The sequence below is a fragment of the Callithrix jacchus genome, chromosome 4 (genome assembly GCF_049354715.1).
Source record: "Callithrix jacchus isolate 240 chromosome 4, calJac240_pri, whole genome shotgun sequence".
NCBI lineage: Eukaryota > Metazoa > Chordata > Mammalia > Primates > Cebidae > Callithrix > Callithrix jacchus.
Genome location: NC_133505.1, coordinates 25,470,305 through 25,485,862, shown reverse-complemented (window position 1 = coordinate 25,485,862; position 15,558 = coordinate 25,470,305). Strand labels below are relative to the sequence as shown.

At 43.6% G+C, this 15,558-nt stretch overlaps 1 protein-coding gene across 2 annotated transcripts; it reads right to left on the bottom strand.

Moving 5' to 3' along the window:
- Window positions 1-516: 516 nt before the first annotated feature.
- On the bottom strand, window positions 517-9,318 carry RPP40 (ribonuclease P/MRP subunit p40). Of its 2 annotated transcripts, none has more exons than XM_002746253.6 (8): window positions 9,162-9,318; window positions 7,685-7,829; window positions 6,348-6,416; window positions 4,694-4,789; window positions 3,848-3,973; window positions 1,690-1,888; window positions 1,427-1,561; window positions 517-759 (listed from the first exon to the last, which is right to left on the bottom strand). In XM_002746253.6, exons 1-8 carry the CDS (start codon window positions 9,282-9,284, stop codon window positions 561-563), a joined length of 1,092 nt encoding a protein of 363 aa, XP_002746299.1. In that variant the 5' UTR covers window positions 9,285-9,318; the 3' UTR covers window positions 517-560. The 2 variants fall into 2 exon arrangements, with proteins under 2 accessions (XP_002746299.1, XP_008992265.1); XM_008994017.5 differs by lacking the exon at window positions 9,162-9,318 and adding an exon at window positions 8,790-9,003.
- Window positions 9,319-15,558: the final 6,240 nt, after the last annotated feature.

The following is a 15,558-nucleotide window of genomic DNA, read 5'->3' as shown; positions in this document are numbered from 1 at the left end:
GTATCCATTGATCCCTCTGATCCAGAGGCATTAAAATGAGAACACACTTAGGAACTAGGCTGGCCTGAGATCAAGTCTCAGGTCCACTAGCACTGTAACCTCGGTAGCATATTTACACACTGTCTCAGTTTCCTCAAAGGGTTGGTGTAAGAATCTAATATGATAATATACAAACAGCACTTACAACAGGAACTGGCCCTAGTAAGGATGAGATTTCTTTCTCTTATTTGAAAAAAATTGTAATGAACAAAATACATCTAACCCAATGGTCTAATACTCCCTGGTCCCTGGACATCTTGGCCCAGTCTACCACGTAGTAACCCACAACCCTGTGATTATGTTGACAGAGAGAAATCAATTATGAGCTATTCATTGGACAGCAGGCCCTGCTGCCATCACAGATGGGTCCCAAGCCCAGTGCAGACTGTTAGCAAATGCTGACCTGAGAAATGCCACCATCACATAAGCCTGAGTGAACACACAGACCTTTTACCACTAAGAAATCTGAAAACATGCTTTTTAAGATTAAAAAGTACACATGATTTTTAATTTTTTATTTTTTAGGGTGGACAGTGATCATTTGCCCCAACAGCCATCTGAAGCCAATAGTCCTGATTATTAAAAATCACAAAGTTGTATAAATGTTCTCCTCCTTTTCGAAAACCATGTTCATTTTTTCCCCAAGAAACAGGGCTGTCTGCAAAGCCTTGAACGGACAATGTAACCCACGGAGCTAATTTTGGTTCATCATAGTAGTGACTGGAAAAAAACATGTAATTGTTAGGAAGAGTTAGGAATGTCTGCATTTTTAAAACATTTATTCAGGATAAGTAGTCTTTCTGATATTCTAATAAAGCTTAGATCTCAGCTTTAACTTATAAAAATCAAAAGGTATGTGATGAATTCCTGATCTCACATTGTGAATTCCAAAAAGATCAACTGATATACAACACCCAAAACAAACCTCAGCTTTTCCCACCCTCATTCTGGGAGGTCTTTAAGATGAAAAGAACCCAAAACGAAAAAGCCCACCAGGGTTTACGGACAGTTTCCCTCCTACTAAGAGTACTGTTCTCAGAGTCTCAGTTAACTGAAACATTGCAGGATAATTCACCAGATATTTAAAATCCAGCCCTCTTATCAAAGAAAATCAAAGTACTAAACTAATAAATGTGAAAAAGGATGTTGGGCTTAAAAAGGAAAACCTTCAAGACTTCAATCTGGCATTTTAAAAGGGGAGATTGAAGAGACATGCTTACTAAATAGGATTATACTCAATGGACACAGTCTTTGCAATAGGGGATCTGAGTTTCCTTTCAATGTACATTTTATTTATATGTTACCTCCCAAAATGAAAAAAATCAGTGCTATTCTACATACTGTTCTACAGAGCACTGATGAGCGATACAAAGCGCAGAGTTCTCACCAGAGACGTTCCAGCAGGAGACAGATCTTCTCTGGAAGTATGAAGCCAGTGATTGTACACAAATAAGCTTTTGCCACCACTGTGCTTGGCTGAGGGCAGCAATAGGTTGATATGAAATTATTGGACTCATTATTTCTGTCACCAAAAAAAAGAGAGAGAACACATTTATATCCATCACATGATCACTTCCAAAGTATTCAACTCCTATTAAAAACAAGCTGCAGGCCAGAACCCTAGAAGATGCAGGGAGTTCAGATACCCACAGGTCGACATTACTGAAGACGGCGCCGAGCCAGTCGAAGAGCTCCAGTGCCCGGCAGGACACGTCCGGCGTTCCCTCGAGCTCGCTGCTCTGCAGCACTGGGCACTGGAGATCTCTCAATGTGCTCAGTGCCACTTTTGGCTGATGCTCCTGAATTTGGTACTTGGAAAAGTATGACATCATTGTTGACTCTTCTGACCCTTAAAAACACACCACACAAGGCCACTTGAATCCATTTGAATATCATAAGCAAGTTCAGTGACTCCCTGAACCCACCAATTCCCACTTGAGAGTGGCAAGATTAAGTAAGATGGAAGCTGTGGGGAGCTGCCTTCAAATTGATATCATTTAAAGCTGCTTTCAGCTCCTTTTGCCCAAGTTCTGTAAATGTTCATCTTTTTTCACACTTTTCCTGGAAAAGCACAATAGTTTCTAATAAAATCCAAACTAGTTTCACTGTTGGTGCTAATAAAAAAATTTCAACTTCACACTTAAAACCAGAAGCATTCCTGATGTATGAATAGTGAACTCTAGAGAGAAGGAACATATCTGCACAATCTGTATTAATGGAAAAGAAGAGGAACTCAGTGGTGATGGAACCTCATTCAAGTCTGACTTTGAAAACCCAGTAAAATCCAGCCTATCTTTTCAGGGATGTTTGTGTAGCCAATGGCCTTGGAAGAGAGAGATAGTACTCCCTCCCCAGCAAAAGGCAGGTTTGCTTACTTTCCAGGGTAATAGAAATACTGTCTCCCTCCCTCTCCTGGCAGAGATCAGCTGGCTTACTGCCCCCTATAAGGCTTTGAGTTCTGTAAACTCCAGGTTCCTCTCCTGTAATGCAACCTACTACATGTGCCAGCCTCACTTGGTGTCACTCTATGGCAAATGGAACTTGGTGAGCTTGTACAAATGGTGATATTCAGTGTGATGGTTAATTTTAAGTGTCAATCTGACTGGACAAAGGGTCATTAGATGGCTGGTAAAGCATTATTTCTACTTGCAGACAGCCCATCATGAGACTTCTCAGCCTCCATAATTGCATGATCAATAAACCAACTCCCTCTCCCCACCCTCTCCCTCTCCCTCTCCCTCTCCTCCCTCCCAGCCCCCTGCCCCTCTCCCTCTCCCTTCCTTCCTGTCCTTTCTGTCTGGAGAACCGTGACTAATATATTCTGGCTACTGCCATTCCTCTGAGGACTTAAGTCCTGCGTCTCTAACCCAGGGCTTGTGTGTCTTCTGCCAGCATCCCTGAGAGTGTGATAGGCTACCTTGTTAGCTGGCAAGTATGAGGAAATCTCAGACCTTTTACAGTTTTTGACAAATCTGTAGTTAGAAGCTTTAGGAACAGGGAGCTATCCAGAACCCAATGCCTAGATGATGCACATAAAAGACTTCATGCATTTGAAACTTCAATAAGACTTTCTGCCCTCTTTTCTATCTACCATATATAGAAGGCACCAAAGGCCAGACTGAGGACTCGTGAAAGCGACTTGGAGCACCCAGTGACCAGACACTTTCCACGAGGAGCAGACAGATGGGTCTATTTCTAAACAAACCATAATGCCTCCTATCCTCCAGAAGAGAGTACTACCCTATCATAATCCCTGATTACTTGATCCACTATTATCTGGATACATTTCTGAAAGGAACAGCATACAGGCAAGTTTTAGGCAGATTACGCTGCTTGGTGAATAGCAAACTTCGAACTATATTTAGTGTCCCAATCAATTAAAAGTTGTAACAAATTAGTCTGATATTTAATGGTAGGTCTGAGTTAGTGTGATAATGAATAAGCAGATTGTATATATAACTATAATTGGTGCTACTTTAAAAAAAATATAGCCAAGGCTGTTTGAGGTAAGCTGGAGAGAAGAAAGGGAAGAAACAGATAAAATTTAGCTGCTCTGAAGCCACTCTCAAGATCTCTGAATCTGCATATAATTCAAAGAGACTGAGCAGAAGGCTTGCATGCCTAGATTATCCTGAACTGTGGTTTGCAGAGATGTCAGAAGGGCTAAAGTTGTTTCCTTAATAATATTTTATATATGCCTATACAATATTCCTTGACTGTAAGAGTCACTATTTAATCCTCCATTACTCCTCTTTAGTTGACAATTATTTCAAAATCACTGTATCATTACGTAACTTATTTTTCATACCTGCATTATGCCAAGCCAAAAGAAAATCAAATTTCAATGGCTTCTTTTCTTTGAAGGACCAAGATATTCTTTCATACTTCTTAGAATCCAAGTTTAAAGATAATTCCATCAAATCAATGGAAACAACTTGAAAAATGAAAAAAGGAATATATATTTCATTCATATGCATACAGCTTGTACTATGGAAAAAGTCAACATTTTAAAAAAATTAGAATCCTGGGAAGTTTTACAGATAGTAAAAATGATTTTCTGTTTCTTGTACTCCCTTTGGTTTACCAAATTAGAAAGATCCCTTTAGTGGGCACTTCTACCTTGAGAGCTAATAAAAACAGACATTTTAAATTTGTATATTTCCTAGGTCAAAGACCAAGGGCAGAGAACCTTGAGAGGTCAAGTTTAATCTACTTATGGATGTGGCAGCCTTAACTATTGCTTCTCGAGACAGACACTGGCAGTAAAATCTCTCTCCACTCATGGGTGACTTCCTACTAGTAATCATGAAGACTTGGGGAAACCAAGGAAATTCCTTATTAAGAACAAGCTGTAGACTTGTAGATTCCTATCTTGGATTCGCTACTTTGAATTTTTAACCCAAAACATATATATTTAATTGCCTAGTCCAAGTCTACAAACTTTACCAAACGAGGCTACAGCTGATAAGAAATGGACTTAAAAGCATCACCATCCTATCCTGTGTGAACCTCGAGTCAGAAGTTTGACAGATATTTTTTAAAAGCCACATTTTTCTGGACAAATAGAGTAGAGGCAATTCAAACATTTAAATTGAAATTGCCTCAGGAAGATTACGGACTTTTTAGAAACGGATCAAGCACACATGATACTTACTAAATTTCATAATTTTTCTGCCAGAAAACTGAGATGGACGACCCTGAAGTCCAGTTTCTTCATAAGTGTCTTTATCCAATGACAAAATTAATGTCCCTATAAATCAAATATTAACTCCCATGAGATATAACAAAGATACGACTTATGTTGTCTGACTAAAAGAAACCAAGGCAAATTGAACAGTTAGATAGCAATGTAACAAACTGCATGCAAGGATCTTACTTACATCACAAGAACACTGTTTATATACATACATGTCTTGTAACGCAGATATTATTTACACATTATACATCCAAGGATATTATTTATAATAGTGAAATCAGAAATAATCCGAATTTCTACTGAAGATGAAATAAAGAAGTCATGGTATACTCATTCTTCGAAATATCTTTTTTTTTTTTTTTAGACAGTCTCACTCTGTCACCCATGTGACAGAGTGAATGCATATAGCATGATCTCAGCTCACTGCAACCTCCACCTCCTGGGTTCAAGCTTTTCTCCTCCCTCAGCCTCCCGAGGAGCTGAGACTACAGGCACCTGTCACCACATCTGGCTAATTTTTGTACTTTTAGTAGAGGCAGAGTTTCACCATGTTGGCCAGGCTGGTCTCGAACTCCTGACCTCAAATGATCCACCCACTTCAGCCTCCCAAAGTGCTGGGATTACAGGTGTGAGCCACCGTGCCCGGCTTGAATATCTTAAGCCATTAAAAACAGGAAGTTGGAACTATATCGACTAATAGGGAATGATGTGTATCATATGAAGCTTGTGTGGGGGGGGAGCACATTAAGACACAATGTAGCATGATACAATTTAGGTTAAAAAAAAGACCTTGGCTGGGTGTGGTGGCACAGGTCTGTAATCTCAGCACCTTGGGAGGCCAAGGTGGGTAGATCATGAGGTCAAGAGATCGAGACCATCCTGGCCAACATGGTGAAACCCTCTCTATACGAAAAATTAGCTGAGCGTGGTGGTACATTAGTAGCTCCTGTGATCCCAGCTACTCAGGAGGCTGAAGCAGGAGAATTGCTTGAACCCGGGGGGTGGAGGCTGCAGTGAGCCAAGATCGCACCACTGCACTCCAGCCTGGTGACAGAGCAAGACTCCATTGCAAAAGGAAAAAAACTTGTATGTGTGTTTATAAACTCAAAGTGTCTGGAAGAATCAACACCAAACTGTTAACAAAGGGTCCTTCTAAGAAGGGGAGTGAATTTGGAGGGAAGAAAATAAAATCACAGACCTTTGCTTTATTCTCTATAGATCTGTGTGATTTGACTATTTGTGTGTGTGTGTGTGTGTGTGAGTGAGAGAGACGGAATTTTGTTCTTGTTGTCCAGGCTGGAGTGCAATGGTGCAATTTTGGCTCACTGCAACCTCTGCTTCCCAGGTTCAAGCGATTCTCCTGCCTCAGCCTCCCTAGTAGCTGGGATTACAGGATTACCACCACGCCCAGCTAACTTTTTGTCTTTTTAGTAGAGATGGGGTTTCATCATGTTGGCCAGGCTGGTCTCGAACTCCTGACCTCAGGTAATCAGCCTGCCTCGGTCTCCTAAACTGCAGGTATTACAGGAATGAACCATCATGACTGGCCAACTATTTTTTTTTCCACAGTATGCATTTTTTTAATAATTAAAGATGAAAAAATAAGTGTTACCATTTGGTAGCAGGGCAACAGTATTATCTTCATCGATATTTGTATTGTATGTTAGTGCACAGCAAGAACCTGTAAAAAAATCCAGAGGAAAAATTTAAAAGAAGAAATTACACCTGCAAGATGTTAGTGGATTGTTTTCACAAGATAACGAGTATTCCAGGTAATTAAAGGTCAGTTTCTACCGCTGCTCCAGCTCACTCAATAAACCCAACACCTGCTAAAGGTAAGCTGAAGCACACAAAGACCAAGCTCCTGCTGGTCCACTCCCCGACCAAGGGCCTATTTGTGTAAGTTTACTATCATCAAGCAGAAAATTGACTCAAAATGGAGCATGACCCTTGGGGATGCGGGGAGAGGGATACAAAGTAGAATTCTAGATAAACATACACATCTTAGAGGCAGAGTTCCAGGTTAAGATTCAAAAGCTACTCAACCTCTCCAAGCCTCAGTTTCCTCACCTGTTAAGTGACGATCATAGGCCTGCTTCAAAAGTTGTTGCAAGGCTTAAATTCGGTAAGATATTTAACAGTGCCCGCTACAGCCAGTGTCCGTGTTATTCACAAAGTGGTATCAAAATAGATGAAAGGAATAACGCTGATGAGACCAGACAAGATGCCCAGCTCATAAGTAGCCCCAGCAATGTCAAAATGAGAGGAGCTACTGGTAACTAGACTTCTTCATATCTTCTCTGGAGAGGACATAGGTGGGGGCCACCACAAGGTCAGCCTGTGGCCACTGTACAGGTTGTCACCTTATGTAGCATGGGTGGAATCCCCAAAGATCCTCTAAAGTAGTTTCAAAAAAACGGCTCCCAGGAAACAACTGAAACAAACCAGTCCAACCCAGCAGATTATGGGCAGAAATGGGGTGAGCAGAGGGGGATTATGGCTACAAAATCTAAGCAGAAGACACAGGACCCCAGCCACTACCTTGGCTCTGTGAGCAGGAGCTGTGGCTGCATCTGGAGACCCACCCCCTGAGACAGCTGCTGTGGGACTGCTGACAGCATAGTGTCTTTGCTGCCACATCAACAGCAGTGCATCAAACACACATTGCAAGTCTTTCTCCCCATTAATCTTCATTTTAAGGGGATGGATACCCTCGTGTTACATCCCCATCCAACACTTGTGGGCAATTGCAATCAGAAACCACCACTAAAGAGGGCATAAGAAAGAACAGGATAAGAATGGTGGAGGGGAGCGCATGTGTGCAGTTGACCACAAAGACTATCCATCCCACAGGCCCTGTTCAAAACTTGAACAGCCCTAGCTTTGTGATGTGGTCTCCCTATACTTCCTCATCTTGCCTTGTTCATAGACATTTCAGGTTTTTCTTACCTTTCTTTATAAAGGTACTGATGAATTCGTGTGTAATTAATTCATGAAGAGGTAAATTCTTCACAAAGTAATAGGGTCCAGTTTGCATGACCAGGTTTTTCAGTTCCTCTGATAGTATCCCACATTCAGGAATGAGAAATGAAACCTATCGGAATGTGTAATACAAACAATGTCTTACTTCTATGAAGATGAACACCCAGGTTTTTAGGAATGAAATAAGATCATGAAAGTTCTTCTTTCTCCACCAGTTTCACTGGAACATATAAATACAGGCAACAAAACTCTTACGCTAACTTATCTATCTCAGTCAAAGAGAATTCTGACTACTCAAGTTTTTAATTTCTGCATTCAAATGTACAGTACAGGAAAGGGATTGAACAGAAAACTTTAAATGGAAAACTCTTGCTTGCATTTTATCTTTTGCAAATTAGCAATGCTGTATATTTTATGTCCTGTTCTTTGCACTATTTTACTTTCAAGGAAATACAGTATAATTGAATATCCCTTGATTTGTTTACCCTGGTGCTACCCTGGAATGAAAGGAACTATCTGTTGGGGAGATAAGGAATTTATGAACATCCAATTACTAAGACTCTATGTGCAAGCAATGGTGCTCCTGTGTGTTTCCACTTTCGAGACAGAAAAATGCAACAGGAGAGTTAAGGTATACATCCCTGACAGCTGTGATGAGATTGCCACCCAAAACAAGTGTTAAAAACAGGACAGGCTTCAAATGTTGCCACATTGTAAATGTCATCACTGTCCCAAGACTCAAACACCAGCCTGTTCTGACAGATCAGGTCATCTCTCAATATCTCTGAGACACTGCTCAGTCAAGCCTGAGTTATTAAGCCGAACGATTTAAAGTGTAAAATGTTTAATCCCCCATTGTAAGGTTGGTTTCTTTAAGTTTTTCGGGTATCAAATTAGTTTCCACAACCAATTTAGAAAAGCAAGTCGCTTCCTGGGCCGGGCCTAGGCAGGATGCTCTGGAAAGATCTACAGGTAAACAGGTGGGAGAGGGATTGAAGTCAGGGAGGGAGGCGGTGGTGGGGAGGAGGCGCGAGACCCGCCCTGATATGGGGAGAAAGCGAGGTGCACGTGCCTGCCCGCAGCTGCACGTCGCAGTCGTCACACCGCTCTAACAACCTAGTCTCGGCCTGGAACCTCCAATGCCTCCCTGGACTCACTCCCTGTTTCGCGCGAAGACACAAGTGAGCAGCCGGAACACTCCTGCCAACAGCTCCCTACAGGACTGGGTACTGCCCCCACGCCCTGCGCATCCTCGGTGTTGTAGTCCTGCAGCCCTTCAAGTCACTGGCCTGGAGAGGTTAAGAAACTACAACTCCCAGCATGCCTGGCAGGGCCCCGCCCCCTTCACGCACTCTCCGCCCCGCGAAGCCTAGCACTCTCCCAAAATCTCTCTCGCACGCCGGGACCAAGCACAGCCGGAAAAGCTGAGGACAATCGGACTCACCCTGTAGTTATAATAGTGCGTCTGAATGATATGCCGGTGGCGCGACTTGTGGTTGCCGAAGTTGGATTTCTCGCAAACCAGTAAGTGCCGCGGAACCTCCCGAAGCCGGCGCAGCGTGGCCATGCTCTCCCAGGTTCCTGGTCCTCCCGGCCTCCGCGGGTAGGGGCATGCCCCGCCCCTTCCCGGCCCCGCCCCGCCCAGCTCCGCCCTTTCCCTCCGGCCGCCTACCTGTTATTGTGCGCCGCTGGTAGCGGTGGAATGGGGCTGTCGGCGCCGAATTTCTAAACAGTTCTTCTACTTCTTAGAAACCCACGCAGCAGGCCGGGCGCGGTGGCTCAAGCCTGTAATCCCAGCACTTTGGGAGGCCGAGGCGGGTGGATCACGAGGTCAAGAGATCGAGACCATCCTGGTCAATTTGGTGAAACCCCGTCTCTACTAAAAATGCAAAAAATTAGCTGGGCATGGTGGCGCGTGCCTGTAATCCCAGCTACTCAGGAGGCTGAGGCAGGAGAATTGCTTGAACCCAGGAGGCGGAGGTTGCGGTGAGCCGAGATCGCGCCATTGCACTCCAGCCTGGGTAACAAGAGCGAAACTCCGTCTCAAAAAAAAAAAAAAAAAAAAAAGAAACCCATGCAGCAGCTCCCTGGTGGATGTCTGAAACTGCAAATTCACTGCCTCAAATGAAAAAATCCATCGCTGGGAACCTGACTCTTGCCTTTTCAACGCCACCTTTCCTCCGTCCCCGCCATCCTTCTGAGCTGCTAAACCCTTTCTATGGGCCCCGCCTTGAAGCGACCCTGGGACCCTGGCCTGGCGCTGGCGCTTACCTCGGTCAGGCCTCTCAGAGGGATCGCTTCCTGCCACCGTTATAAAAGGAAAACATCACATGGAAAGGCCCAGTTCCTTTATTATATGGTCAAGAAATGTAGCTGCACACTTAAGTAACCGCCTAAGCTGCTTTGGGGGGGGTCACACCCAGCTGCTTTTCTGACTCCTTACACTGTTTGGTTCACAGGACTCTGTTACCCATTGGGGACCTCTTGGCCATCCGTAACACAGGCCAGCAGGACTAAAATTTGCATTGATCCTTTCCAAAACTTTAAGGAAGTTTGTATGGGAAGGTAAAGCACAATTTAGCCTTCTTTGAAACTAGTGTTGATTTCCTTTTTAATAGCCCTTCAGACCCACTTTTAATAATGTGTTGCTTCTGGGGGTTATGGTGATAATTCTCCTAAGTCATTTTTCCATTTAGTTTTACTGCCACAGACAAGAGACTGCGGCTCCCAGTATGCCATACGTTACTGATTAAAGGCAAAATCAAGTATGTTACTACATGCTTCTTAAACTAGAGAAGGCACAGCCCCATTTCTGCACGGGCAGGATACAATACAGCAGAATATTGATGATACATCTTCCTGGGGCATCAGTTTTTGTGTGTGAGGTGGAGAAATGGAATTAAGTTGTTTACAAGGTAAATAAGAATTTAAAACTAAGCTGGTCACAGTGGCTCATGCCTGTAATCCCAGAACTTGGGGAGACTGAGATGGGAGAATCACTTGAGCTCAGGATTTCAAGACCAGCCTGGGCAATATAATGAGACACCATCTCAAAAAATAAAAATAAAAGAAAGACAAGGCTGGAAAGTCGTCTGCCATTAAAAACATCAGTAATCTGGCCGGGCTCGGTGGATCATGTCTGTGATCCCAGCACTTTGGGAGGCTGAGGCAGGCGGATCACGAGGTCAAGAGATCGAGATCATCCTGGCCAACATGGTGAAACCCTGTCTCTACTAAAAATACGAAAATTAGCTGGGCTTGGTGGTGTACGCCTATAGTCCCAGCTCAGGAGGCTGAGGCAGGAGAATTGCTTGAACCCGGGAGGCAGCGGTTGGAATGAGCCGAGATAGTGCCGCTGCACTCTACCTGGCAACAAGAGTGAGACTCCATCTCAAACACAAAAAAACAAAAACAAAAAACAGTAATCTGGCCAAGTGCCCATGGCTCATGCCTGTAGTCTCAGCACTTTGGGAGACCAAGGCATGGGGATCACCTGAGGTCAGGAGTTCAAGACCAGCCTGACCAACCTGGAGAAACCCCATCTCTACTAAAAATACAAAAATTAGCCAGACATGGTGGTGCACGCCTGTAATCTCAGCTACTCAGGAAGCTGAGGCAGAAGAGTCGCTTGAACCTGGGAGGCAGAGATTGCAGTGCGCCGGGAGGTAGAGATTGCAGTGAGCCGAGATGTGCCACTGTACTTCCAGGCTGGGAGACAGAGTGAGACTCTGTCTCAAACAAACAAATAAAAAAGTAATCTATGACTGAAATGTCACATTTTTTTCCAAGAAGAAAACCTAATAAGAACCTGTTTCTCATTATTTTATACAGAATTATAAGGCATGGCAAGTTAATCAGAAAAACCTTACCAATTTCCAAGATCACAATATGGCAGTTAGATGTTTTATGAATAACAGCTACGAATAACATGTTAAGATGTGAAAGGCTTAAAGCATTGCTTCTTGGTCACCTCACATTTAATGTGGCTGTCACCAGACAGTGGCTTTGTGTGCGGCAGCGGCGCCCCAAGACTGAAACATCACGCATGTACCTCTCCTTTGTCCGCATTGCAGAGCTCTGCACAGTGACTGACATCCTGATGGTCTACCATTTGTATTTGGAAGCACCATGAAGCTTTTCCAGCAGAGCTCTGCACAGTGACTGACATCCTGATGGTCTACCATTTGTATTTGGAAGCACCATGAAGCTTTTCCAGCCAACCATTTAGTTTAAAATGTTGCCTATTTTGAAGATGCAAAATAAATTTTATCTATATAAATATCAGCTGAAAAATGTATTAGAGATACAAGCTGCACTCTTCTCAGAGTGACCCCACAGAGTCTCTCAGCTCTAAGTCCTCCTGTCTGCCTGCTGATAACCCCTACGTGTGGAGCCTCTTCCCTGAGTGGAGCACCCAGATGACTCCAGCACAAGGACTCACCCCTGACTCTCTTTTTCCCTTCTCACCCGCCATGCAGTCCCACAGCAAGTCCTGTGGCTCGGCCTGCAGCGGGCACCCTGATTGCAGCCTCTTCTTGCTGTCTGCATTTCTATAGTCAGTTTCAATCACCTTCATCACTCGCTGGCCTGCTGCCCAAGTCTGCCTCCAGGGCTTCTTCCTCCTGCCTCTCTTGCCCTCCCACAGTCCATATCCCACTCGGCATCCAGAGTGATCTCTTAAAAACATGATATACACCTGCATCCCCTTTTAGACCCTACCATTGGCTTCTCACTGCCATGGAATAAAAGCTTGCACACTGGCCCGTGCCTGCCTCTTCAGCCTCATCTCCTTCCCTTGCTTGTTCATACTCTTGTCTGCTAGACTTTCTGGTCTCTAGAGCTGAAAGCAGTCTTAACTGACAAACAGATATTAGATCATAGAATCTAGAGCACAGGGTATGGAAGGAAAAGTGTAAGAAGGAAAGGCCAGAAATAGTTTAAAAAAAAAAACAAAAAAGCACATGAAACTGCAAATATAACTGAGCTATATGTATACCCAAAATAGTAACATAATATTTTAAAAACTGAGCTAATAGACTTGCAAAGAAATAGAAATATCTTCGATCATATTCTGAAAACAAAAAAAATATAGACTTAGTAAATATAAACGGACAAAGATTTTACACATTCCATTTCTAGGCCATAATGCAATAAAGGTGCTCAACTCTTTGGCCTTGTTAAAATATTAAATAAATGAATGCCTGGGTTAGGGTGCAAATCCAAAACGCAATGACTGTGCCCATAAACATATGTGCTTGTATATATACCATAACCATATACATGCAGTATTGGTGAAAGGAGAGAGCTGCCTGACTCAGAAACACAGGGAGCGATCAGGTTATGTTCATTAGGATCCTAGCACTGCCCTGGAGTCATTTAACGTTATCCCTTTACAGTTAAGAGCAGCACTGCAGAGAGTTGTAACTATTGCTGACACGTGCTAAATCAGGGTGCCCTCCTGCTGAACCTGAACTTGACCTCACAGTTCTTATCCGCACAGGGTTCCAGGCAGCTGCTACAGATCAGTTGGTGTTGGTTTACAGATGGAAACTGGCACCAACAGCTCCAATGGAGAAAAATAATGGCCCATGGGCTGGGCATGGTGGCTCATGCCTGTAATCCCAGCAGTTTCGGAGGCCGAGGCAGGTGGATCACTTGAGGTCAGGAATTCAAGACCATTCTGGCCAACATGGTGAAACCCTGTCTCTACAAAAAATACAAAAGTTAATCAGGCATGGTAGCACACGCCTATTATCCCAGCTACTTAAGAGGCTGAAGTGGGAGAATGGCTTGAACCTGGGAGGCGGCGGTTGCAGTGAGCCAAGATGGCTCCACTGCATTCTGAGCTGGAGTAATAATAATAATGGCCCTTGCTATGGTCTGAATGTTTGTGTCCCCCCAAAACTCATGTGTTGAAACCCAGTCACCAATGTGATGGTATTAGGAGGTAGGGCATTTGGGAGGTTAGGAATGGAATTCATGCACTTACAAAGGAAGCCCCAGAGAGCTTCCTTGCCTCTCCTGCTATATGAGGACAGAGGGAGAAGATGCCATCTAATGAGAAAGAAAGCGGTCCCTCCCCAAATACTGAATCTGCCAGCGCCTTGATCTTAGACTTCCCAGCCTCCACAACAGTGAGAAATAAATGTCTGTTGTTTATAAGTTACCCACTTTATGGTATCTCTTATAGCAGCACAGATGGACTAAGATAGCCCCAGGAAGAATGTATGACCCACCTAAGAACCAGACAGCTTCATTTGTCTCCTGGGCTGCTCTCTCTGTGACTGGTGTGGAGATCAGTGAAGGACACAAACATTAACCATGGCAGCTACATAGGCCATATCACTATGTGGAGGTGTACAAATGAAGTCATTCTTTAGAAGCAGCACATGGCTGGGCACGGTGGCTCAGGCTTGTAATCCTGACACTTTGGAGGCTGAGGTGGGAGGATTGCTTGGGCCCAGGAGTTTGAGACCAGCCTGGGCAACATGGTGGGACCTTGTCTCTATAAAAAATAAATTCTCTGGGCCTGATGGTGCATGCATGTACTCCCAGCTACTCAGGGCACTGAGGTGGCAGGATCACTTGAGCCTGGAACTTCGAGTCTGCAGTGAGCTATGATCACACACTCCAGCCTGGGTGGCTGCATAAGACCTTGTCTTAGAAAAAAAAAAAAATAGCAGAACACAAAACAGTTTGTGATCTGATTAAAGCTTTGTCACACATGTTCATAAACAAATTTGGAAGAGAATTTAGAAATGGCTGACTTTTTTTTACAAGTCATTCTTTTTTTTTTTTTAATTTTTTATTGCATTTCAGGTTTTGGGGTACATGTGCAGAACATGCAAGACAGTTGCATAGGTACACACATGGCAGTGTGTTTTGCTTCCTTTCTCCCCTTCACCCACATTTGGCATTTCTCCCAGGCTATCCCTCTCCAGCTCCCCCCGCACTGGCCCTCCCCTTTTTCCCCCAATAGACCCCAGTGTTTAGTATTCCCCTCCCTGTGTCCATGTGTTCTCATTTTTCATCACCCACCTATGAGTGAGAACATGCGGTATTTGATTTTCTGTTCTTGTGTCAGTTTCCTAAGAATGATGTTCTCCAGATTCATCCATGTCCCTACAAACTACACGAACTCATCATTTCTGATTGCTGCATAATATTCCATGGTGTATATGTGCCACATTTTCCCAATCCAGTCTATCATCAATGGGCATTTGGGTTGGTTCCAGGTCTTTGCTATTGTAAACCGTGCTGCAATGAACATTTGTGTGCATGTGTCCTTATAGTAGAACGATTTATAGTCCTTTGGATGTATACCCAGTAATGGGATTGCTGGGTCAAATGGAATTTCTATTTCTAAGGCCTTGAGGAATCGCCACACCGTCTTCCACAATGATTGAACTAATTTACACTCCCACCAACAGTGTAAAAGTGTTCCTTTTTCTCCACATCCTCTCCAGCATCTGTTGTCTCCAGATTTTTTAATGATCGCCATTCTAACTGGCGTGAGATGGTATCTCAATGTGGTTTTGATTTGCATCTTTCTGATGACCAGTGATGATGAGCATTTTTTCATATGATTGTTGGCCTCATATATGTCTTCTTTTGTAAAGTGTCTGTTCATATCCTTTGCCCATTTTTGAATGGGCTTGTTTGTTTTTTTCCTGTAAATCTGTTTGAGTTCTTTGTAAATTCTGGATATCAGCCCTTTGTCAGATGGGTAGACTGCAAAAATTTTTCCCATTCTGTTGGTTGCTGATTCACTCTAGTGACTGTTTCTTTTACCGTGCAGAAGCTGTGGAGTTTCATTAGGTCCCATTTGTCTATTTTGGCTT

Bases quoted from the DNA above. Each gene is read 5' to 3' on its own strand.
- RPP40 (XM_002746253.6), bottom strand. From the start codon at position 9,284: ATGGCCACGCTGCGCCGGCTTCGGGAGGTTCCGCGGCACTTACTGGTT. The intron at 6,417-7,684 runs GTAAGAAAAACC...ATTTTTTTACAG, and splicing joins CAGTACCTTTATAAAGAAAG to GTTCTTGCTGTGCACTAACA. The intron at 3,974-4,693 runs GTAAGTATCATG...TCATTTTTCAAG, and splicing joins CAGAAAAATTATGAAATTTA to TTGTTTCCATTGATTTGATG.